Source organism: Plectropomus leopardus, chromosome 10 (genome assembly GCF_026936395.1).
Source record: "Plectropomus leopardus strain MGB_pleo_1.0 chromosome 10, ASM2693639v1, whole genome shotgun sequence".
NCBI lineage: Eukaryota > Metazoa > Chordata > Actinopteri > Perciformes > Serranidae > Plectropomus > Plectropomus leopardus.
Window position 1 is genome coordinate 14,984,851 of NC_142185.1, and position 24,911 is coordinate 15,009,761.

Here is a 24,911-nt window from a genome sequence, read left to right on the forward strand (position 1 = left end):
CAGACAGCCTGTCACTTTAGTGGCCACGTTCTTAAATATACATGATACTCTGGGCTTTAATAAAAAGTAACTGGTGAGTTATAAAATATTCACCCCACTGTGGTCAGTTGTCATGAATGTTGAAATTTGCTATAGAGACCAAAATTGTTTTTTGTACCAGGCAGTAATGATATTTCTGCTGAAAAGTTGGGCGTTTTAACATGAGGGCTAGTGGTGATTTTCTCAGCCTCAAAGTGGCCATTCAAAGAACTGCAGTTTCTTGCACTTCAACATTGGTTTCATATTTCAGTCTCGGAGGTTACCGCTCTGTGAAGCATTACATAAGACCTCACTTGCTCACAGAATTATGGAAAAAGGCTTATTGTTGTCTGACATCTTTATTAAAGTGGCAAGAATAGTTTTTTCTACCTCAGAAATCTTGTGACCTGTATTATTAAACCACATTTGCTGTTATCACCAGAAACTTTTGGTGTCACCAAATCCACAAGAACTGAAATCTTCAAGACTGCAACTTTAAGTATGACCCCTTTGGATAATTACAGTAACATAGTTACTTGTTAGATACGGAGGAACCAGGCTTCAGAGATGCGCAGCAGTGAATGGACTATGAGAATGTTAGTGCAGGTAAAAGAGGTGATTTGTTGTGAACAAGCAACCAGGTCCCTCTTGAATATTGCTGTGAATAATAATGTCCTCATAGTCATTTGGTGGCAATTAGGTAAATGAATGCTTATTAGCCACTTCCTGTTTTATGAGTGTGCATGCAATGTCTTCATTAAATCTCCCAGAAGGAATTTATGGAGGAAGAGCTGCCACTTAATGGTTGAATAAGGGCCTATTAAGTGTGTTTATAATGCTTTGAGGATTATACACATTGTTATAAACCATAATCTGTCCTGACTATATGAGCATCAATTACCAGGACATGAATGAGGATGATCATTCTGTCATTTCAGGTTGCTCTTTCTTTCCCTCTCTCTGTTTTCTGCCCGAGTGAGCGCAGACGACAGCCAATTAAGTGCAGACACGCTGTATTGTATGTGTCCTCATGTTACAAAGAGCCAAGGAGACAGCACCTCATTCTCCTCATTGTGTCAGATATTCATTCTAACAACTTGGCATATACATGATGTACCTCAGCACGCCTGCCATTCAAATGCACCTTGATGAGCTGTCTTACTTTTCTATTCCTGCGTTTTGATTTTCTGCTGTGATTCTTTGGCTTTGCAGTCATGTTGGTTCAGCTGCCTAATCATGTGTCTCAATGGCACTTTTCTTTAAGACAAGATGACAGTGACTCTTATCTGCTTATTCTCATAGAAAATCATTTGTCACATATGCAGAAAGAGAGATGTCTGATTTATTCATTGCACTTTGGGTCAAAGGTTTATGTGCATATTTAATAGGGAGCAAAGAAGAAGGGTTCTCTGTTTTGCTTCTCATATTCCTGTTTTCTTTTCCAAAATACAAACCTCAGTTTAAGTCTCTGCGGTTATGTGGTTATGTTATCCTCCTGCCTCTACGAGTTAGGATAAAAGAAAAAAAGAGAAAACAACAGAAAAACACATCCTTCATCTGTGGTTCTTCAAGTTTAACAGAATATAGCACTACAGCACACAGCCGCAGAGGAATAGAAACATTTAAAAAATACACTAATTTAAAAACATCTTTAACTGTGATATCCAACTATTTATGTTTCTTTGTGTTGTTTTTTTAAAGTGGTTTAGACATCATTTTTTTCTCATTTCTGATATGTCTTCAGTGTTGACATGAGTAACATCTGGTCGATTATTATTTGTTGGACTGCTGGTCCAGATGTTAGGAAAATAAATGTAATGTAATAACACACTAGGATTTAGAGTGGTGTTGGATACTGTTCACTCTTCACTCTTTTTTTTTGTTCCAGTGCTGTGTCTCATAGATGCCTGCTGCTTACAGTCTGGCACCTGGTTGCTACCTTTGGATTAAACCCCAGCCTCACCTTACTGTGAGGGAGTACACGCCCATAAACGTCCAAAACACAGAAAATTAAGGACAATAAGAAAATACAGGCAGAGGGCAGAGTCTCACACCGAGAGTGGGTTATGGTGCAAGTGGCAACCTCCAGGGTCGAAAAGTGAAGCCAACATGGAAGTGCCAAATACTGCAGTTCATTGAATGGCCACCTGAGGCTGGCTCCTGAAACTGGTCAATCCCTAAACAGATCCTAAACCACTCTATGGTTAAATGCCCCAACATTACAGCAGATACATAGTTTACAGGCTGGTACAAAAACCAGCTTTGGTTGCTATAGCTATTTAACATTCATGACAACTGTGTGGGGGTGAATTTTACATAACTCACCCCTTCACATTTTATTAAGGCTTAAAGTTAAGCATAATTAAGGGCGGAAATTTTTGAGTGACGGGCTGTCAGCTGACAGTGTCTTGGGCTTCTCATTCAGATCCACCACTCACTCCTACACAGGGCCGGTGTCTCGCCTAAATCACTTATGGCTCCAAAAAACCAAGATGTTGATGGCTGTTATCCCAGACTCAATGCTTTAAAATGGAGTGCACAAACTAATCTGTGACTCTACAGTTGCTACGTCCATTATTTTTATGGTCTCTGATCGTAAGTGATAATTGAGAGGGATTACCTCCATATGAGTCTATACATTGTTTTAGGAAAGTCCCGCATTGTGTATTTTTAAATTTAGGACCATCAGTGGTAAATAGTGGTCAGAATCTGATATCTCAAATAGGACAAACTCAATTGTGACCTGATAGTAAATGTGTGTATGTGTCTGTGTATTACCCACATCGTGGGGACACAACACTGTTTTCAGAATCACAATGTGGGGACTCACCTTCCCTTTGGGGGCCAAATGCACCTCCCTATGATGTACATCATTATCTTTTAAAGTGAAGACTTGAGCTGAGGTAAAGTTTAGGTGAGTAGTGGTTATGGTTTGGGTAAGTCTCCAGAAAATGTAAGTCAATGTCATGTCCTACGTAATGGAATCACAACTCTGTGTGTGAGTGTGTGTGTGTGTGTGTGTGTGTGTGTGTGTGTGTGTGTGTGTGCATGTCGGCGTATGTGTGTGAGTTTCACTGGTGGATCTGAGAATATCTCCAAAGTTCAGACTGCGCTCGAGGCTCGCTGTCTCATGCTGCGTGTCATCAGTCTGACAGTTTCTCACTCACACACAGTGTAAAGGACAGAGAGCCAGAGTGGCACAATGATATGTTTATTGAGAGGCTTTGGATAATAGAAAAGGTGGTGGCTGCTGCTGGAATGTCACAACCATTGACAAAAAACATGGACATGAACTCCCTTATCTAGACACACACACATACACACTCACACACTCTCACAATGCACACAAACTCGTCACCTCCATCACTCCCAAAGAGAGAAAAAACTTACGGCAATGCACAGGACGAGACGATAATCACAGTTTCTATAAGCTCATTTCTACATGAAAAAATTCACAGTTACACATATATGAGGGAGATTTTTTTCTTAGGCACGGCAAAAGCAATAAGATGTGTGTCTTAACAACAACAAAATAATGATAAAAATAAAACATTTTCGTCCATTTAAGTCCTCAGGGGGGAGGCAGATTGACTGAATATTTACACTGGATCTGAAGTGGGAACATATGCTCTATATGCAGCCCGCAGGGACGCAAGTGAAAAGGTTGCACTTGCAGCCAAAGGAGAAAATGGTATAGGGGCATAAAGGTGAGATGTGTTTTCTCTTACTACCAGCGTAAGGACTCAGTCCATCTGTTCAACCCCTGTATACATCTTTATATTATCTCTCTTCCTATACATATACACATTTAGGATTTGCAGAACTTGGGACTGAAACATTTAATATAAATGTAATCCCACGTCAGAAAGAAGAATGGCTATTAGAACATTTTCAGTCTACATACAGCTCCACTGGTCAACGTCCAGCGGCTTTGAAATAATCATATACGAGTAAATCACATACAGACAATATCACAGACAAGTTACTTGAGCTGTTTTTTTGCTCTTTTTCTATATTCAAGTTCAGAAAGTTCACTGTGTATTCTTGTCTGTATAGAACGCTTCAGAAGTAACGGTAAATATATAACAAGGTAATCATTGATAATTTAGCAGCCCTCTTCTGATACAACAAGAACACCAAGGCTCACACTCCTCCTCGCCTTGTCTTTGGAAAGCCTTGTGCTCAGATGGGAAAGACGGCTAATGACGTCCTCCGTCTCTCCCCCTCAGGTATCATTACTTCTACTGTGGCAGCTGGACTGTGAAAACACGGTAGCTCTTCGACAGGATGTAGCCCAAAATGGTACTTTTTAAATGAGCGCTGCTGAGTAGTAAGCTGGTGTTTTCTTTTGTGTGAAGGGAAGCGAGCGCATTTGTTTAAACGGGCCTAGGTTTTGTTGTTTGTTATTCTGTTATTTAGTCAGTACCTTACAGTAGCTTCGGGGAACCATACAGTCAAACAAGGAAGCACTGAGGCGATAAAACAGTTTGTTTCCGAGCAGTTTGACAACACTGAGTAGAGGAAAAGGTGCTCGAGAAGTGAGGAGTATTGCTGGCATTTAGAGTCAATTTACACAAAACTTCTACACCAGAAAATAACATCAAACTTAGAATTTCAAACATGAATTCAACTCTCTTTTTAAATACACTAAGCATTGTGATATTCGCAAACTAATGTTAAGTCAAAAGTTTTACTGACACTGTTTAATTTAATCTTCAACACACAGGGTCCTGACTGGCTCACTGGAATCATTTTTTTAATTTTGTGGGAAAAACTGACCCGTGTACCCTTGCCCATCCCTACTTCAAATATTGAAAATTGAACTGATTGGACAGATTTAAGTAAGCTGTGGCATGTTTTCCTGGTGTTATGCTGCTTTTATTTCATATCAGTTATTGTAATTATCAGCTTAAAAGTCATAAGCATGGAAACCCTCTCCTTATCCACCATACACCCCATATGACATGACCGCAGCATTTTTCTAAACCCTTCAGACTCTGTATTTCATCAAAATGAGCCAAAGATGCCTGTTACATCTCAAAGGCTCCTCCACAAAAGGCCAGGAAACACTTTTCTTTCTTTTTTTCCACAACTGGCCCCTCAAGATTCAACAATCTATTGTGTGCTGGTCAACTGTTCAATGAAGCATTCCGGCAATCACTGTCAACTCATAAGTTTATGTCATCTGTCAGATTTACCAGGTACTTCTGTTGAAGAGATCTTCCACAGCTAATCATATCACATGGACTGTACTGACAATGAGTTGTAAATAATGGAAGGAACTCCGCTATTTGCAGCATGGATGTGTTACTCACAGGGCATTACAAGAAGTAGTATGGATATTTACCATTAACTCGGTTCGCCTGGGGTTAATCAACATCGCTTTTACTGCAAACTTTGCTGACAAAATCCTATGATTGAGTCGACAAGGAGTGCCTGAACACACCATTAGTTTTTATCTCTGAGTCTAGACCTCATATAGTGGGGGAGGACCTGACCTTTTAGAGGGCTGCACCCTTCACAAGATTTAGTGCCCGACACATCTTCAAACTGCTTGAAAAACAACAGAATTTTAAATTTAACCATTCATAACAATGCACACTAAAAACACCTTTTTTTTTACACATGAAGACAGAGAAATTTTGAATTCCTGATATTATGGGTAACTTGAAGCTGGTATCTTTTTCATTTATATACTTTTACTTTCTTGGGTTCCTATTCTGAATGTCTGGCTCTGTGCTACTGGCTGAATTAGCTACCACAGTGATACTATTGCTTCACATACGGTAACGATTGCTGGATGCTCAGTGGCAGTATTCAAAGCATCAATATACACATACAGCGATGGGGATGGCATGTGGGGCAGGTTTTTTTTTTTTTTACCAAAACTTGTTAATTTGAGATCAAACTTTTCATCTTCACAGCTAAAATGGTTTATCACAGTGGAGATGGCATTATGGCGCAGTGTGTGTGTGTGTGTGTGTGTGTGTGTGTGTGTGTGTGTGTGTGTTTTCCTGCATGAGTAACAGACATGTTTGTTTGCTGTGTGCTTGTTTAGATAAGCCTGTGCCTGGATGTACAACTTCCAATGTTTCCGTGTGAATGTGTGTGTCAGCTCAGCAGATGGAGTTTGATTCTCACCACTGGGAAATCTCAATCCCACAATGCACTGGGAATGGCGCCAAATGAGGAAACGGCAACAGCAGCAATGAGGAACCAATCACAGTTTAAATACTGGGAGGAAAATAAAGTGCTTTCCCTCTCTCTCTCACTTTGTCCAGTGGTCACCGTTGTGCTATCCGTCAACATGAATTGGGCCGAGAGCACGAGTTAAGTCTTAACTCATGTGCATTAAAACACACACGGGTATCACAGACACAGTAAAACCGATTAACACAGATCACAAAGGAAAATGGGGACAGAGTAGAGCAGCCGTTGGTTCCCTTTTTGTTTCTGAGCAGACAAATGCGGACACAAACGTCCGAAAATCCTGGCTTTAGAGAATGTCAACAGCACGAAAATTCCCCAGAACAAAACCCAATGTCTCATCACTCACAGGTCTATGGGGGGAGTTATTCCAAATTTAGGCCTACTTTTACATGATATCTCAGTGTCTTGTCCCAAATCCCTTGATTGGTTCGTCCTTAGTTGGATTGCTGAGCCGTGGAGAGAGAGAGAAGAGAAGTTGATTTCCCAGCGACTTCATGAGAACAGCAAAAATTCAACTAAAACACAGCTTATAACACAACTACCAGCAGTTAGCATGAGGATGTAGCAATAACCAGTAAAAGCCCATGAATGTACCAAAAAATGCAGAACTGCAGATCTGTTCAATTGTCATGACGTGTGAACGCCGACTAATGACATCACATTCCCCCGCCACAGAAAGGTAGGTTTAGACTTAAAAAATCAACTCATTGTTGTGGTGCATGAATGTGTCTGTGTGTGTGAGTTTCTGTTTGTCTGTGTGCTAGGGCTTGACCGACATGATTTTGAAGCCAGTGTACAACCCACAAATTCAACTTTTGAAGTGACCCATCATTACGCCCAAAATGCATTTTAATTGTATGCTGAGATTTTTATTTTCATGATGGAAAAGCCTCTAAAACAGCATTTAGTTCACTGCTGGTCAGACTAATGATGTTAAGGCAGAGTGAGACAGGTGTCTTTGCAGGTTTTTGAAAGTGACACTGTGGAACGATTTCTCGGGCCAGACATCAGGTTAGTTATGACTAGGTAAACTTAACCGAATCAGAGATGGATGACAACTGATATCTGTTCATAACTTAATATCAGCTGCCTAGTCTCTATGACAGCAAAATGATATATCGATAAAACCCTAGAGTGTGTTTGTGTATGTTTGCTTGCTCATAGCGAGAAGAAAAAAAAAACCATCCCCTGTAGACCTTCTTTGGCAGGTCTGAAACAAAAAGGGGGTCTCCACTCCACTTATAACCAATCACAGTCCAGCAGTGGATTCTGAGACTGTCAACATAAATCGCTACAAACACCTTGATGTGAGGTATGAACGGGAAAAAAATACTGAGAAAAAAAAGAGAGGGAGAATTTGGTCCAAGTCAAGGGTCTTTATCAGATGGTTTAGTCCAGTAAGACGTCCTTTCGTCCCATGCTACTGCAGGCCCAGCAATTGGATGCTGGTTTCCCATAGGCTCAGCTGCAGCTGGGGATCAAAGGTCGGTGGCGTAGTCATCTCCTTGCGCCCATTTACCCAGTAGCCCCCCCCACACTCCCCCTCCAGGGCTGGTGACAGAGCAGCATGCAGGACAGTGGCAGCCCCCTCTGCAGGTGTCTGAGGAAAATACACACACACACAAACAAACACACACACACCTATAAATATATATGAATACATACAAATATACATTTTTTAAGATACAAAAACATTAAAAGGAATTGGTGTGACTGCATGATGACAAGTTCAACAACAAGTTAGAACTGCAGAAAACAAATTGTATGTGTGTGTGCGTGTGTGTGTGTGTCTGTACGTGTGTGTGTGTGTGTGATTGAATGCCAGAGGAGGGCTGATGTCACTGTATGTTAGAGTCAATGAAAACAAGGCTCAGGGTGTGTGCCCGTGTGTGAGTCTGTGTGTCTGTGTATGCCTAAGAGTGTGTGTGCAAGAGTGTTAGTGTTGATGCATTTTAACAATGATCTCAGTGTCAGCTGTGAGACCAGGAGCAGGTTTCAGAGCAGAGAGGGGATCATATCCTGCAAGCATCAACAGTACACTTGCATACTTTGTTTGTGAACCAGTGTGTGTGTGTGTGTGTGTGTGTGTGTGTGTGTGTGTATGTTTCTCTCTCTCTCTCTCTCTCTCTCTGTTGTAGTACTCCACAATAATTCCAAACATGAATTTTAATTGTTCTTCTAAATGAATTATTATTTTTGCTTGCAGGGCTGTATTTTTCAGTACAAGTGACGTTATGGGCAAACACAGCTTTTACTACATTATTCATGTTGCTGTGTGTTTACACATTGAGAGGTTTTATGGAAAACAATTGCTCTTGGTGAGATGAAAATAAAACAACTAATTTCTATGGCAACAGACAAATCCTTTCTTTGCTAATTTTGTCTGATTATAACTTTCCAGTTGCAAAAGTAAGCCTGCCCTTGTGTTTTTCTTGATTAAAACTTGTCTAGTTGTGCTGTAAGGTTATTGACCAAGAATAGGGAGAGTGTGTGTAAAAAAGCACACTTTGATGGCTGAACTTAAGAAAGTAGAACAACTGTATATGAGGACCCACAGCCATTCAGAACTACAGGCATCAGTAATACTCACTAGGGTGGCTTGCAAGCTATATTGCATGCAGAAACATATTTGCACTATACAAACTTTGAAGAAAATATTGTGACAGTAGTGATAACACTGGCAAAATGTTAGCCCTAAGACAAAAACAAACAGAGAAGGCATCAACTTCTGCTATTTATGACAGCAAGGGGTGTCTCGTATTTGAACTAAATGAAAAGAACTCTATTTTAAAAATATCACTCAAAACTATATGAATCTCAATGTAAAAACAGTCTTGTCTTTGCCTTTTTAAAGAAACTGAGACAAAGTATTTAGAAAGATGTTTTCTGATACTCAGATATGATGGCTGTGATCAGCATGTTGGCCTCTGGTAAAGCACCAGGAGAGTGACTGTCAGAGTATTGAATTCTGTAAATGTTCTACTGGTTGTCTTTCTCTTTTTACTAAATAACAACATTACTGTCAATCAGTAGCTGCCGCACAGTACAAGTTCTGCTGTGATTTTTCTGTTGCCAACAATACCAGCCAAAGACCATTTGCAGATGAATAATTTCCGTCCACTAAGTCTGATGAATACTGATGTGTTTGAAAAGGTATTTGCAATACGTCTTGAGAGAGTGGTTTCATCTTTAATTCATGTCGATCAAGTGGATTTCATTGCTGGCCGCCTCACCTCTAGTACAAAGAGGATGCTTTTAAATACGATGTCAAAAGCGGTGCAATTCAACGTCCAGCTGTGGTGATGTGGATGGATACTAAAACATGAATTGACAGGATAGAATAGCCATATTTATTCCATATTGAATACTTAAAATTTGGTTTTGGCCCACTGTATCTACAGTGGGATAAGGCTCTCCTTTCACTGGCCATAGCTAAAGAACTTCATAGATGTCTTTATATTTCTGGCTTGATGTACAATTTGGAAGAACTCACTATTAACAGCTGGAGGGAAACTGATTTTTAATAAGGTTTGGCAGCAGAAAAAATATTACTAAATGGTGTCAATTGCTTTCTGATGGCAATAATATGGGATTTAATGAACTGAAAATGCAGTTTAATTTAGTTGATGCCCATGGCTTTCAGTACATACAGTCAGAGGAAGATACATCACTGAAGGCATTACCTTCAGACATAACAACTGCTGACATAAAAATAGAGAGGCAGTGAGTTACAAAGAGCTTTTAAGTTTTCTAAACTCTTGTCAGAAAGTTTTTTCTTGCTATTGCATAAACATAAGATCACTCTCTCACCACAGATTAAAATTATTAATCAAACTGTGTTAGCAAGGTACGTGGAATAACAGCATCGGTGATGCACAGACTAATCGTTCTCGCAGCAGAGAGGACCATACTTGATCACTTGAAATTGAGAAAACCAAATTGTTTTGACCTGGAGAAGTGGCTTACAGATTATTTTGATTTAATATCAGTGAAACGAGCAGCCACAGCTCTTCAGGAGAGGAATAGCAGTCTCACAGACACTTGGACTCTAATCAGGTCATCTCTGAATATTTTTCCCATCAGTTAGATCATTTTCGCAGTAGTCAGTACGTTGATGATTTGTTCTAATGTAAAGGGTATTACTCTGCACTCTCTGACCCTCTGTGAGGGTGCCAGCTTAGACACCCCTCTTCCCCAACTTTCCGTATGTGACTGCCTGTTGTTTCGTGAATGTGTCTTGTACTTCACAGGTATTGTTTTTATCCTTAACCCTCATTTAGTTCACCTGTTGCTCTGCTGTATGTGACTGAACCGCTCTCGTGGTGCCAAAAGACTGCTTGTTTAATCAACTTTTTAAGAGCATCACATTGCTATTTTGTATTATTAATATTTATGCCTTTGTTACTAATTACACAGAACATCCACAAAATTAAAACCATTGATGGATTAAGTGAAAAATACTGATCATCTTATTAAAATGCAATGTTTTTCTGAAAAACGTTGGGTTCTGGCATTGGTGTGGATGCCACTTGACACATTCCACCCACCCAAACACATATTCTGAATTCTGAAGTCAGAATTATGTCAGTGAAATCAGATTTGGCCATTAAATACAAATGTTTGTCTCCTCAGTTTGTCTTTCCATATTAAGTTTTATAGTTTGAACAGGGCTCAGCATGTTTAGTGTGACAGTGGCATTCATGTGATATATTAAACATGCTAACAGCACTAACAACTGATCACAAAAAACATTTATTAATGAAACTAGATATTGAACAAAAGTTGCAATGGACTCAAAGGATCTGCCACGAATGCTCTACTATCAGACACCACAGGACAACCCCGTATCCTGTGTCAATCCCTCAACAGGTCAAAGCCAAGTCCACAGTGGGGCCGTTTATCTGGCGAGGCAGAGATACAGGACCTATGGGGTACCCTATATTCCACAGATGCTCGATTGGACAGGGATATGGGGACTTTAGAGGCTAGGTCGATGCCTTGAGCTCTCTGTTGCATTATTTAATCTGTTCCAGAACAGGCATAGAAGCAGGACCACTGAGGTACCTGTATGTACAACATATGAGGGAATGTACTTGGTCTGCAATGATGTGTGGGTCGGGGGTGTGTGTCAAGTGACATTCACATGAACGTCAGGACCCAATGTTTCCCAGCAGAATATTGCATTGTAGTGAAAAGATCAATTTTATTCTCTTATTCAGTCAGCGGTTTTAATGTGGTGGCTGTTTGTTGTATTTTGTATCTACCGTCCTGATTGTCTTGGTCCTGTATTAATAAAGTACTCTGTCTTTTTATTCCTCACCTTCTTTGTTCTAGCCTTTGGCTCTGCATGCTCCTAAATGTTAAGGCTCTACAAAAAAAAGTTGCTGTAGTGGTGTGTGTGTGTGTGTGTGTGTGTATTAATGATTACATGCATGAGTTTGTGTGATTAATGTGTTTGTGTATGTGGGGCAGAACCATCCCAGAGGTTGTGCTTGGAGGCAAATGCCTGTGACAATTGCAGTTTGGGCTCAAATACCACACACACACGTCTCCTCCCATTAAATCCCAGGGACATTAACAGTAGCCTGTGGCCAGCCCTTTAAGCTAAGCAAGAAGCGTTTTAAAATATAACACAGTGAACAGCCTGCCTTGATTTTAAGTAGCACTTCCATTTCCAGTGATGTGGATAGAGTGTGTGTATCTGTGTGCGCATGCATGAGTGTTTGTGTTTCATCTTGTATAATAAAATCCTGAACAATGTATGTCTTAATGCAGCCACAGTTCCTTCACAGGATGAAAGAGAACAGACCATTTTGACTGCAGAATTACAGTTTTTTAAATGTTGAACATATGACTGTTTGTAGGAAAACATGATTCATCGTCGCACTTTTGCTACAGAGATCTACACTTGACACACAGGTTTAATTGTACAATGGAAACCGCATGTCTTTTGGCTACAAACTCGTAATGTGTTTAATCACAGCAAAAGATCTGGAGTCCAATCTTCCAGCAAAAAAAAAAAAAAAACAACTTTGCAAGTTTGCAAGGTTTGCAAGTCTTTCACAATGGAAGCTGAGAATGGCCATGCTTTTGATTATTTTTTAAATGTCATGATCTCAAGATCACAAGTTTTGATATCTTGTAATGATTATATAATCAAACCGTTATATCATAAAAACAAAAGGTGGTTTCCTCTTATTACTATATTTTTATCAGGAATCAGGAGTGCCATACCAGTATGCATATGATATCATGACTGTAGCAGCTGATTGAATCTGAAAATGTCAGATCAGGCAGTAGCCATTATTGATCGACGCATCAGACTGTGCATCAACCAAGGTCTAACAGTTCAGTAACGAATCCTTCCCAGCAGTCACAACAGCGATCTTAAAAGCTGAAATCACATGTCATCAGATGAACCAGAGATCTCCATTACTATCCAGTGATCTTGAGAAGAAAAAAAAACATTTTATTGTAATAAATTATCTTGATATCTCAAGACATCAGCCATAATTAAGCTCATAACAAGAAAATGAACTTTGTTACATTGAGACAACAAAATAATTAACAGCATTAAGAAAAATAATTGTCAGCACAGTTGTTCTCGCTTCCATGTTTCACAGACCTTGAGAAAAGACACTGCACTAATAGAAACTTAACAAGGACAACTGCAGATTAAACTGTAGTTTGAGGGATCAAGAAAAAATGTAAGTAATAAAGATTAAGGCATTGATTGTCTTAAAACATCTCTGTAACCATAAAGTAATTCAGTCAAAGGAAAATGCACAGTGTACAGTAAAATTAATGAGGAAAAAAGTTTATTTGTTAAGTTATTGATTTAAAAAATGGTGGAATGGTGGTCAAACTAAAACTTTATTTTTCCACAGATAATTATCAAGTGTACTTTAATATTTATATCGTGTCTGCTTTGCTGTCTCATAGGATGACATAAATCAAATGTGTGAATAAAAAAAGATGAAGGTCAGGACAGTGTTTTACCCTGAAAAGCAGGCCAGCAATGATGCTCTGTGCCAAGCAGAGGGGTGTCCAGAGGTGGCGATAGAGCGCTGTATCCACCATGCCAGGATCCACAGCACTTGAACTCAGTGGGAAACCTCCACGCTGCAGCTCCTGGTGGAGGTGGGAACTGAATAACAGCTGGGCCAGCTTACTGTGACAATACGCAGCATGGGCTGAATAATGCTGGCTGCAGAGAGAGAAAGAAATAAACACTGTCAGACTGTTACAATACAACCATGAAATGAGCCTCTGTTTAAATGTAACAAGAAGAAAAGGAAGGTAAACAGCTGTTGTTTTCAGTTTTGTTCTGTTTATTCTAATAAACTGTTGCCACAATAGGCAGTATTTTTCCACGTCCTGCTGAACAAGGCCAAGTTCCTCTTACAATTCTAACTTAACAAGACATGTCTGATTCATCCGCTCAACTGCCAAACAAGGCTGCACAGTGTCACTGATGTGAAGCATCTGAAACCAGACATCATTCGACTAGAGAGCAGTGCCAGCAAATGATCAACAAGTTTTAGTCCAGCTTGCACCAAACATCTGCAATAAAAGTAAACAGCAAGAGCATTTTTTATTGCTGATTTAGCAGGAGCAATGCACAATACATATACTGTACCAGATATATGTAGCTAAAAGCTAATTTTCATCTCTTGTGTCTGGGCAAAGGCCATTAGTGATGCATAGGTTACAGAAACAAAAATTTGTTATGGTAAATCACAACATTACACTTTGTAAAAAAACACAAGAGATTTCCAAGCTGACATTCAGTACCAATGCTGCCCATCTTCAGTGTCTCTACGCCAAATGACTCACCTGATTGTCAATAACATTTTCAAACTAAGTGTAAAATGTTGCAGGTGTACACATGTGTGTCATCTACAGGAAAAGAAAGTATCTAAAAAAAGAAAGTGATTTTCACACCTGCCATGTAGTAACTGCTACACTGGGGTTTCTTTTTCATTTTTATCATCTGCTGTTTATGCAGTTTGCGCTTGTTAGAGGATTAACAGCTCAGACTTTTATCTAGCAAAGTAATTTTAACATCACTTTTGTGTCAATGACTTTAATGGCATATCTGTTGATTCACATCGTTGATGCAGAAACTCTCTATAATATTATACTGAGATCATAATTACGTGTAAAGCTTTTCCCTTTGAAACACATCTGTGAAACAATACTAGACTGTCTGAGTATATGTACACTTGAGGATAATGATGTTCCACTTTATCTTTTTTATTTTAGCAGGTGGTGCAAGTGCAACATGTAAAGCCTCACACTCTCTCTCTCTTACACACACACACACACACACAGCAAGTTGTAAAATCTGATTTATTCCTTTTTTAGCAGCTCTTACATTTTCCCTCTTGTTGACAACACTAACGTACTGTGTGTACATGTCAGTTATGAGACTAAGCTGTTCCTGTGACTCTCTTTACCTTTACAGTAGCCAAGTTTGTCAGTTACCTACAAGGCATTACATCAGGGACCACAAAACTAAGAATCTTAGTTGTGCATAACTTTTAAGATGAGGGAAGAGATTTGAAAGAATACCTGTTTTTTCTGTTATCATCTAAGGACCCTTGAAAGCATTACCAAAACCCTGCCAGCTATTACTGTGGAGAACTGCATTTTTAAAAAAAACATTTAAAAAAAACAATTAGGATACTTTACATTACTTTTAAGACATTGGGATTGGCTGAGCACACTGGTATGTGCCTTTGCCCGCCCACCACAAGGGTAATGTAACAACACAATGAAGATATTCAGGCTGCTAATGCTTCTGGACAGCAGTGCTGCTAACTGGAATTATACCGAGCCAGTTGGAGCCAACACTTGGCCACTAATGCCAAAAGGAAAATGAGACACTTGTGTTGGTGATGGCAGCACAGAGGAGGTACAGGAGAGGAAACAATTTGGGATTTTAAATGTTTTTGCAACAATCAAATAAAACCATTAACGGTTAATTCTTGTTTAGTACAACGATGGTATTATTTTTGTACTTTTGTACATTGGGGTTTGTTTACATCCTGTCCAATTATCTAATTTTACCATGTTCCCAGATCTTATCGATTAACTTGTTCCAGTGTTGTTATTACTAAAAGGAATGATAGCATGATATCATCATAATGATAACATCACTCTTATCATAAATGTTCTGTGGTATAATATATAAGTTTTCAGAGTTGTGATGTGTGTCCATGAACCTACCAGCTATTTAAATCATTTAGTCTGATCTCGCAAATGCTGTGTGCGGAGGAGGAGACGTTGACCACACGCGAGAAGTAACCACATTTCCCAGAATCCTTCAGAGTGTCCAGGAGCAGCCAGGTCAACAGGAAGTGGCCTAGGTAGTTTACGCCAAAGTGCTGCTCAAAGCCATCCTCAGTACGGCCTTCAGGAACCAGCATGACACCCGCTTGACACACAAACACAAACAAACACATGTATATAAAAGCACACAAAATACATTTAAAATGGAGATGTAATGGTGTTGAAACCATATCGCGAAAGTAGAAATTATCACTCTGTGTGATCAGGTCAAAAATTGACAAAGCAGCGCTCCAAGTAAGATATGAATAATTTACAAACACTGTCTCTCTCTTTCTCTCACCTAAACACACACAAGCGTGCACCACAGTGCTCAGTCCTTGTCTCTGTCCTTATATAGACTGGTATTCTTTATTTAGTTAATAAGTTAAATTAATTTATAGAGGTAATCTACCTCAGTTTTCTTAAGTTTCCAAAGGAAAAAAACAAAGGTTTGTACGAAACTATGGTTCAAAAATGGAGGTCTGAACCAAACTGTGAATTTGGAAAATCATTACACCCCTACTTTTTTAGTGTATGAAGTTAAATGTATACCCAACAGTAAGTAACACCAGAAGGACACTCATAATGTGAAAACAGCCCATACTGCACACATAGCCATGAATAATATCTCTAATAAACTGTACCACAGGGGTCTGTAATGTGTCTGCAGTGTTCAGGACGGAGTTCATTATGTGTGATAACAACTGTGATCTGTCTTTAGTGGCTCATCCATGGCTGATTCATCAGGAAGAAGACAGATCAAACCTGTGGCCTGAACACGACATGCTGAGATTGAGAGTGCATGAAAACTAGCTAGCAGGTGAGCAAAGAATTTGGAAATGTAATTTTGTCAAAATATAATATAAGAAAAGAGAGCTAGTTTGAAGACTGACAGTTTCAGGATCTCTATAGTCCCTTTCCCATTGGACAAAAAGGCCCACTAACACTCATTACCATCTGGATTTTTTTTATTTAATGGGAAAGGTTACAATCAATATTCACTCCAGGTACAAATGACTGTGCACTAGGTATTTATCGGTCCAGCTTTGATTGGCGGTGATGTAATCAGACATTCGGGTGACCACACCAATCCCCCCCTACCCTTTTGCAGCGCGATCGTCAGTAACTTCTGCAACCCTTTGTCATCTCAGCCACAATTTCTGTTTAAACATCATTTTAAATTAGTTGGTACTGAGTTTGAAAGAGACAGATATGAAAAAGAAGCAACCACTGTAACATTTTCACTTGTCTTAATGCTGCTACATGTTGTTAACTAACTCTGTTTTCTGGTGTGTTCATGATGTTGAAGATGACACAACAGAACAAAAAAAACTCGAATAATGGCAATGGGATAGAAGTCTACCGTCTTTCTCTAGCATTGAAAAAACTGCAGGTTTAAAAAAGCCTGCATATATGCACTAATTGCAGTGGAAAGGGCTAAGCAGTGTGTGAAAAAAGTATTCAACAATGTCAACTTTAATATCCTAAACCATGTTAAATAACATGAACTTTTAAAATCACTTCAATCGAACACATTTGAAGGATGAAGCGTGGTGTCTTTGAGGGCGTACTTGAGCTCATCAGATAGGGCTGTGGGGTAATATAAGACATAAAATGTTGCCCTAATTGTTGAGCCAGCCTGATGGAGCATATGCAAAACACAGTACTTGCAAAAACACTAAAATATACTGCATGTAAAAGATTTTTTATGGAGCTGAGTTTAATTCTTTAAAACTTCTTAAATTCCGTCAGCTGACAGCATCTAAATTACACCCCTGTGTAGAAGATTTCTGCTTTTCTCACTGGACTTTGTTGTTATGTAGAATACAGCCCATTAACTCAACTCACCATTATTGACCAGAATGTTTAGCGGCAGGTCCCGCTCCTTGAAGCTCTGCACAAACTGACGCACTGACTGCAAAGAGGCTAGGTCCAGTCTGAAGAACTCCACTGGAATGGACACACACACACACACACACACACACAAAGAGACACACACATCAGAGCCATTGTAAACGGATTATTTCTGCTGGCCGTTTTGGCTGTAAGACATCAAAGAGTGTATTAATCATCTCTTACAGCGGGCTCAGTGGGTTCTTAAACTACAATACTGGCAGCGCTATGCTTCTGTTGCTCCAGCACATTATTTCGAACCTAATACTTCTTTCTGAGCGCCATCAAAGCTTAACACACCGTTATATCAGGTCTAATGTACAATAAGACACAGGTATGACAGCAATGCCCAGGAGTTGGTATCATCAGAGCGTGAAAGTGACTCTGTGCAAGTGTAAGTGTCTGTATACTATATGCAGAGAAATACTTAAATATAAAGAGCTTGACAGACAGGTCACCTACTTAGCATAATACGCAGTGTGTTAACATTCAAGCAGCAATATTATTGTAATACCTGCAGAGGTATAAGACAGTAATTAAATGAGACTTCCCCTTGAGCTGTCAATTAATTATATGGGATTTCTGTCAGTGTCATCGTGTCATTCCCTCGTGTCAGTCATGTCACTGCTCCAACCTGAGTGTCATACTGAACTGTCACACAATACTGACTTGAGATGTCACATTTTTTACTACTCTGGCACCATGTTTGTGTCTGACTAAGAAAGCAGAGATGCTAGGTTGAAAGCACAGTTTTGCAAATTCAATTCTACAACTTATACTGTTCTTTAGCTCTGAAGCTTTGCATTTTAAATTTTTTTTTTCTTTTTTTTAGTCCTTCGCTGTCTCTTTCTGTCTTCCCTTTAATTTGCTATTGCAATAAATGAAAGTAGAGATGTTCATCTCTGTTTTTCCCAGCTGTGTGTTTCCTTCTCTGTTGGCGGAATGACCTTCCAAAATCCACAGGGGGCAGAGTCACTCCTAATCTTTAACAGTAAATTGAAAATCTCATTTGATCAAGCAAGGCTTTAAATTTCGACCCTACATTCTCCTCTGTGTGCACATTACACAATCTCATTTCATCTCTTAGCACTTCTCTACTAGAAAAACAAATTCTAAGACTGTAAAAATACTGCATGCGTGTGCATGTGTGTGTCTGTGTGTGTGTGTGTGTGTGTGTGTGTGTGTGTGTGTGTGTGTGTGTGTGTAATTTCAACGTCAGTGGCACTGGTTAGCACCAAATCACAAAAAACAACACTTACCAATCCCTCATCAAAAACATAACCGGAATATAAATGCAGTGTGGCAATATAAACACAGTGAGAATATAAAACACACTAACTGAATGAGGTTCCCTTGTGCCATATTTCAGGTTTGCTAATGAGTGCAATGTTTGCAACGGCAACAAGTTGAGGTGTTTAATTTGAGGTTTTTCCTTGGGCAGGCAGAGGAACCGTAGAGTTATAATACTCAAAGGTGGCAATGTTTTCCTTTCCAACAAACTCCCAATAGGAAGGTGACAAGGGGTAATATTTTGTATACAAGTATCAAAGAGACGAGCGTGAACAATAATGTGAAATGAGGAACCAGGGGGTCATTCATACAGACAAGTCTGTCTCAAGATGCACAAAGCCTCAAGACCATTCACTTTTTTGGACCCTGCTTTTTTTATATTACAGTAATTATGTCATATTATAGCCCTCAATCCAACGCAAACCCACAAAACGCATGGTAATTTCAAGATGAACATCATCCAAATATGTAAAGATCCTTGTTTCTTGTTGGGCTCTGAATTAATTTCACACTGCTGCCAAAGTACTGAAACAAGGGTCAGCAAACCTGTTAAATGTATCTTGTGTTCACGTGTGTCCCTTTTTTACCACTCTGTGTCCCCTCTCAAAATTTGTTTTTGCATAAACACAGCACAGACAGAACTTTTAATTATTTTTTCCTCAGCAGCAGTTTGTGAAGTTTGAGTCACAGGGTGGATGATTGATGTGATGATTTGGTCAGAGCTCAGCAGATGAGGACGATAGATGAGAGGAGGAGCTGCTGTAGAGGCGAGTGAATGGAAACTTTTAGACTCAGCATAATTAACGAAAGTTTCACTGTCACTATGCCTTCTGTTCTTCTGCTCCGTCTGTACACAGAGTACGTTCTGCACCCCAAGAGTGTGGAGAAATGCATAATCGAACAGTATAGATATTCCAATAGCACTACTAATGAACGGTCCAGCTCCAAAAATATTAAACCAACACTTGGTGGCAGATGTTTTGATCGTGGTGGGCCGCCACAAATAAATGTATGTTTCTGTAAATGTATGTGGGAAAATGGTGGCCAAGGAAGTAGTAGTGGATGCGGTTGCTCCAGTGAACAAGCTAAAAAAATGGCAGATATTCTGGCAGGCGACAATCACTGTAAAATGTCGTCAGTAATGCTCTGTCCAGTTGCAATTTGCCATTAAAAAAAAAACAAAAGCAGTCAAATGTTGCTTGCAATCATCATTTATGTTAAATGCAGTAGAGTCATGTTAGATTTGAGCCAACACTAGCAAGTCGAAATTAGCACTACGTAAGTACATAGTATACACAGTGTAATACATGGAAGTGTACTAACTGAAGTATTATAGTCAAGACAAAGGTCTTTCCACCATCAGGAAAATAATATAATATTCCTCCCTATAAGTGCAGTGAGCCTGTAGAGGGTCAAATAGGCTATACTGGACAAAGTCAGGAAGAGGACCGAGGAAGGAGAGTTGATGGAGCTGATAGAGAAAAAAGCCGCCGTGACAGATGAGAGTACAGCCATTACTGATGAAGGTCTGATAGCAGCGTTATCTTCAAGCCATGCCACTCACCTCCTGCTGAGGGTTTGTGTGTGTGTGTGTGTGTGTGTGTGTGATAGAGAGAGGGAGAAAAGAACTAAAAGAAAATAAAGACAGAAAAAGAGAAAGCAAGTGTATGCACTTGAATGTCGGTAAGCACACGTATATGTCAGACTGTGTGTGCATTTGAATTGTGTACAAGCGGGCAAATATGCCAGACCACAGGAAGATATTGTACATGAGTGTGTCTGTGTGTGTGTGTCCTGCCTGTCAGTCCTCTCCTGTCCTCTTGAGTGGACTCCCTTGGGGCCAAGCCCTTTCAGACAGGCCAGTCATATCTGGAGAGCCCACTGGGGGTGAAATGCCATCGATCTGGCGTGGGCCGGCTGCCACCAGCCCTCAATTAAGACCCCAGGATCTTCTATAAAGCCCGGCTTCCTCGACTCGGACATACTGACTGTGTTTTTATGACAGAGGAATTACTTGAAACTGACAGCAGGGACTGTCTTTGGAGACACACACATGCTGTTTAAGACCCACTGGATTCATTCACAGTCTCCATTTCTAATTTATCATTATTATCATTTCAGCTGAATATTAAATTAAACTTCAAACTGCAAATTACACAACTACCTGCTAATGTAATCGCAAAGGGATTTTGTAATGGTTGAAGTGGTTTTATAAAAGACATTTTCTATGGCATCCTAGATGATCATTTTGACACTTTAAAGCCATGAAGGAAAAAAAAAACAAAAAAACAGAAAAATACATTTTACTGTTGTTTGTCATATGGGGATCTGCGTAACAGAACTGTCTTATCTGTAAATTGTATATCATTTTACTGTTTACAATTTCCTGTTACCACTAGACTTGATTGTTGTTTTTTGTGAGGGTTTTTTAATGCACTTGCACTTTCCTCCATTTCAAATGGATTAAACCCTATAAAAACATGCCTTGAAACCATTCTCTTGTATTTTCTTTTAAAAAAAATCTGATTGACTAGAATATATTGCTGTCACTTATGTACTCTGTACAATCATTTTTAGTTTAATGACATGACAAAATTATCTTATTTGATAAACAATATACACAGGTATACATAATCAGTTTGCATAATAAAAAACATGTATTGAAATCACTTTAGTCTTATTGCTAAATTAATATTTGTGGCATATCCCTGTTGGTGAAACAGGTGGGGGAGAGGATGACTGCTCAAGGGTAGAGGGAAAACACTTAGCTCGAGTTGTGCAAAATTTATAGTGCCGTGATTTTAAAGTGTCTTCGTCCTTTTCATCCTCAACTACCAGAGACAGAAACTGCCACAGAAAGGTCTCAAAGGGATAAAGGTTTGATAAAGTAGTTTTATACTGAATGCAGATTTAATAAAATATATTAAAGGTCCCATATTATGCTCATTTTCAGGGTGATACTTGTATTTTGGGTTTCTACTAGAACATGTTTACATGCTTTAATGTTTGAAAAACACTTTACTTTTGTCACACTGCCCATCTGAATAAATATGTATTCACGCTCAGTTTCTAAATACACAGAATGTGTGCATTTCTCTGGGAATTGAGTGTTTTGATACTTTAACAGTGTTTTACAGCTGATATACCTGCTTTATAATAAAAATGACATAGATATCTGACTTTTAACACTATGGGACCCTTAAATTCCATTTCCAATCTTAATTGTTCATTGATACATTCTGTTCATGTTCAATCATGTTATTACAGACAGATTCTGATATGTCTCTGTAGGAAATGCACAGATGTAAATAGTAAAATCAATGATGGCTGAATTCCATTTAGCTGCTCTAGTTTCAGACTCCTGGTATTGTTAATGCAGGATTACCGTCACACTGTCTTGACTTACCAGTAGAACACGATTCATGATTGTCATGTTTGATGTTTGTCACAACACTTGTGCTTTTTGTGTCAAAATATCTGCAGTGAAAAAAAGGTGAAGGGGCCGTTTTTGTTATTGTTTCCCCCCCTTCTACTTAACTGTTGCCTAAACAACAGATTTTTTGCCACAGTGTGCTTTTTGGTATTACTTCCAAATAAAGACACTTGAATGCACCATGTCACATTTGTGACTTGTGAAGCCTTGAAGGGGGCAAAAGTCAAAGGATGGTTTCATGGAAGAGTAGAGATTTCTAACCCTGCTGCAGAGCTCATGGACCAACACCTCCCTTTCCCCCTCTTGGTTTTCTGTGCTACACAAACAGCTCCATCTCAACCAGTTGCTCTTTGTGAATGGAAAAGCAGACACAAGAGAGTTATGTAATTGCATCTGTAATTTTGAACACTGAATATGATTAGAAATGGGTCCTGCCACATCACTGCACAGTCAGAGTCACTGTAGTGCCACAAGAGACAAAAATAAAAAAAAATAAAAGCTTGTTTCAAATGAAAATCCCTCAACTATTCATAGCGTTCTTGGGGTGAAAAGAGCCCCCTAACTACAGAGGAGGGAACGTAAAAATGGCCTAATAAATAATACAAAAAATAATAAGAATTGGTAACATTAAATGTATATAACAAGAGAATGTGTGCACTAATGTTTTAGCCTGAAAAATTCTGTGGAAAGTCCCTGAACAATTTTCCAAGTCGAAACTATTTGAACTAAATATTTCAACAGGCACAGCAGTTCAGACAGTGACCTGAAACATCTTGTGCCACTTTCTCAGTAGTTCATCCTGTTTCATCAAGCTTGGTGCAAGTGTGGTTCGATATTGCAAAAAGGTACAAACTCTTTTGTTCTTCCAGCCAGGCTTCAACATGGGACAGTAAACATCCATGAAAATCTCACTTTTACACGCTCTGCTGCACTTTCACATATGAGCACAGTCTACACCCTGAACAGCAGGTAATTAATATGTAAGTCGGCTAATGCCCATGCCTCATACTCCCACATCATAGAACAAGAGTTCAATCTTCGTCTTCTCTATTTGGTATTTGGTTCTTTGCAAAAAGGAATAACTTAAAAAAAACAATTTTAAAAAATGATGAGGGGTGACCTCCTGCTTCTCTTACCATAAATTACCTCTCTCCACCTGCCTTTAACATGCATCTTGTGTCCTGAATGTGACTACAGTAGACGTGATTAAGCTGGATTACAACTAAATCTGATATTAAAATGCATCTCAGGTAAACACATAAAATTTTCTCTTTTGCTTGCTAGGAGGCAAGAGATCTTACATTCCTTCTAAGCTTTAAAATTCGCATTCAATAACTTGACAAGTCATATTTGGCCGATGCTTTACTGTCAGAGATCTAACGACTGTTTGGATTGTAAAGTCTTAATGTATCAAACATTACTGTCCTTCACATGTGTTTTGATGATTTGTTTTAATAATTTATGCAGTGAAAACAACCAGGCCCTCCTTCAGGAGGGACGAAGGTTACAAATGACCCCAGCCCAAGGCCTTATTTATGTCACTGACAATACAAGTTACATGTATTTACATGATAAATAAATGAATTTCTATCATGTGCACACATTTCAACTTGTCAGCTGATACCCCTACTTACAGTAATATGGTGTGGTCCATCTGAATGCGTGGGTCAGATGTGAAGAAAACACAGACGCTGCTAATGCAAAGATGTGTGGCGAACTGCAGCCTGACTCGCTAATTCAAAATGCCTCGCCGAAAATCCGAGACTCAAAAATGAAAAGCCACATTACAGAGAGAACAAGAAGACGAAGAGAGTAGAGAGGCAATGCCAAATGTCTGGCCCAAAAAAAGGAAGAGGCACCAGGTATGAAAGGCGGAGCTGATGGTGAACCTGCTGTTGCGGGCTCAGATTTAAGTGAAGACACAGGGATCATGTTAAAAATCAGACCTTTGTACCAACAATGACATGCTGACTTGTCAGGAAGGCGGCAAAATAACACTCCAAAATTATGCTAAATTTTAGCAAGTGAAGAAACGACATTGCTGTAAATCCCAATGGCTGGCCTGAACTGTAAAAGATGATTGTCAAGTCATGAATTCACCAAAATCTGAAGCCAGCTGTAATCTTCTTGTATCACATCGTGCTGCAGCCTCTCATCTACCCTCTCTCCCTCTCTACAATAGTCTAAATAAAGAATGAAAATACTAAAGATGAATGGAGTGCCCCGTCCTAAAGTAACCTCTTATGAGGTGACAAGGATTTATAAATAGTTTCACTTTGAACTTCCCGATAAACAACACAGTGATATCTAAGAATATTAAGTCTGGGCATCGTGCCAGTGTGAGCTCCTCTAAAGACATTTTCATTCAGCTGATGTGGGAGAGAGGAGGCTGGCTGGTGCCCCAGTCAGCTCCAGCATGTTGTGTTAAAGGGATGATAAAGTCAAGACTGCTGTGCATCTAAATCTGTTTGTACCTTTATACAGTCAATGGTGTGTACTGTAAAGCACCAATACAAATAAACACACACATACATATCAAGTATACACACGCAATAGCTCAAAAATAATACACAGACACTCTCAAAAGGTCAGTGTTTCATGATCTTTCAGCTCGGAAATGTCCGGTTCAATTACTTTTATGAATGAACTAAATAAAAACAGAGGCGACTAAAACTGATGTTAATTGGAGTGAAAGAGCTTAGGTATAATGCTAACAGTTTTTGTAGGGAAGGGA

General features: G+C 39.3%; 1 protein-coding gene across 2 annotated transcripts in view; it reads right to left on the bottom strand.

Annotated features, from left to right (window-relative positions):
* Positions 1 to 3,213: 3,213 nt before the first annotated feature.
* Positions 3,214 to 24,911, bottom strand: part of LOC121949546 (polyprenol dehydrogenase) — a 58,977-nt gene continuing 37,279 nt past the window's right edge. For both annotated transcript variants that reach the window (XM_042495263.2, XM_042495262.2), the window contains 4 exons: positions 17,410 to 17,511; positions 15,460 to 15,667; positions 13,228 to 13,435; positions 3,214 to 7,828 (listed from right to left, as the gene is read on the bottom strand). In XM_042495263.2, coding sequence (XP_042351197.2) covers positions 7,649 to 7,828; positions 13,228 to 13,435; positions 15,460 to 15,667; positions 17,410 to 17,511 — 698 coding nt within the window. In that variant the 3' untranslated portion in view covers positions 3,214 to 7,648. The remainder of the gene's footprint in view (positions 7,829 to 13,227; positions 13,436 to 15,459; positions 15,668 to 17,409; positions 17,512 to 24,911) is intronic.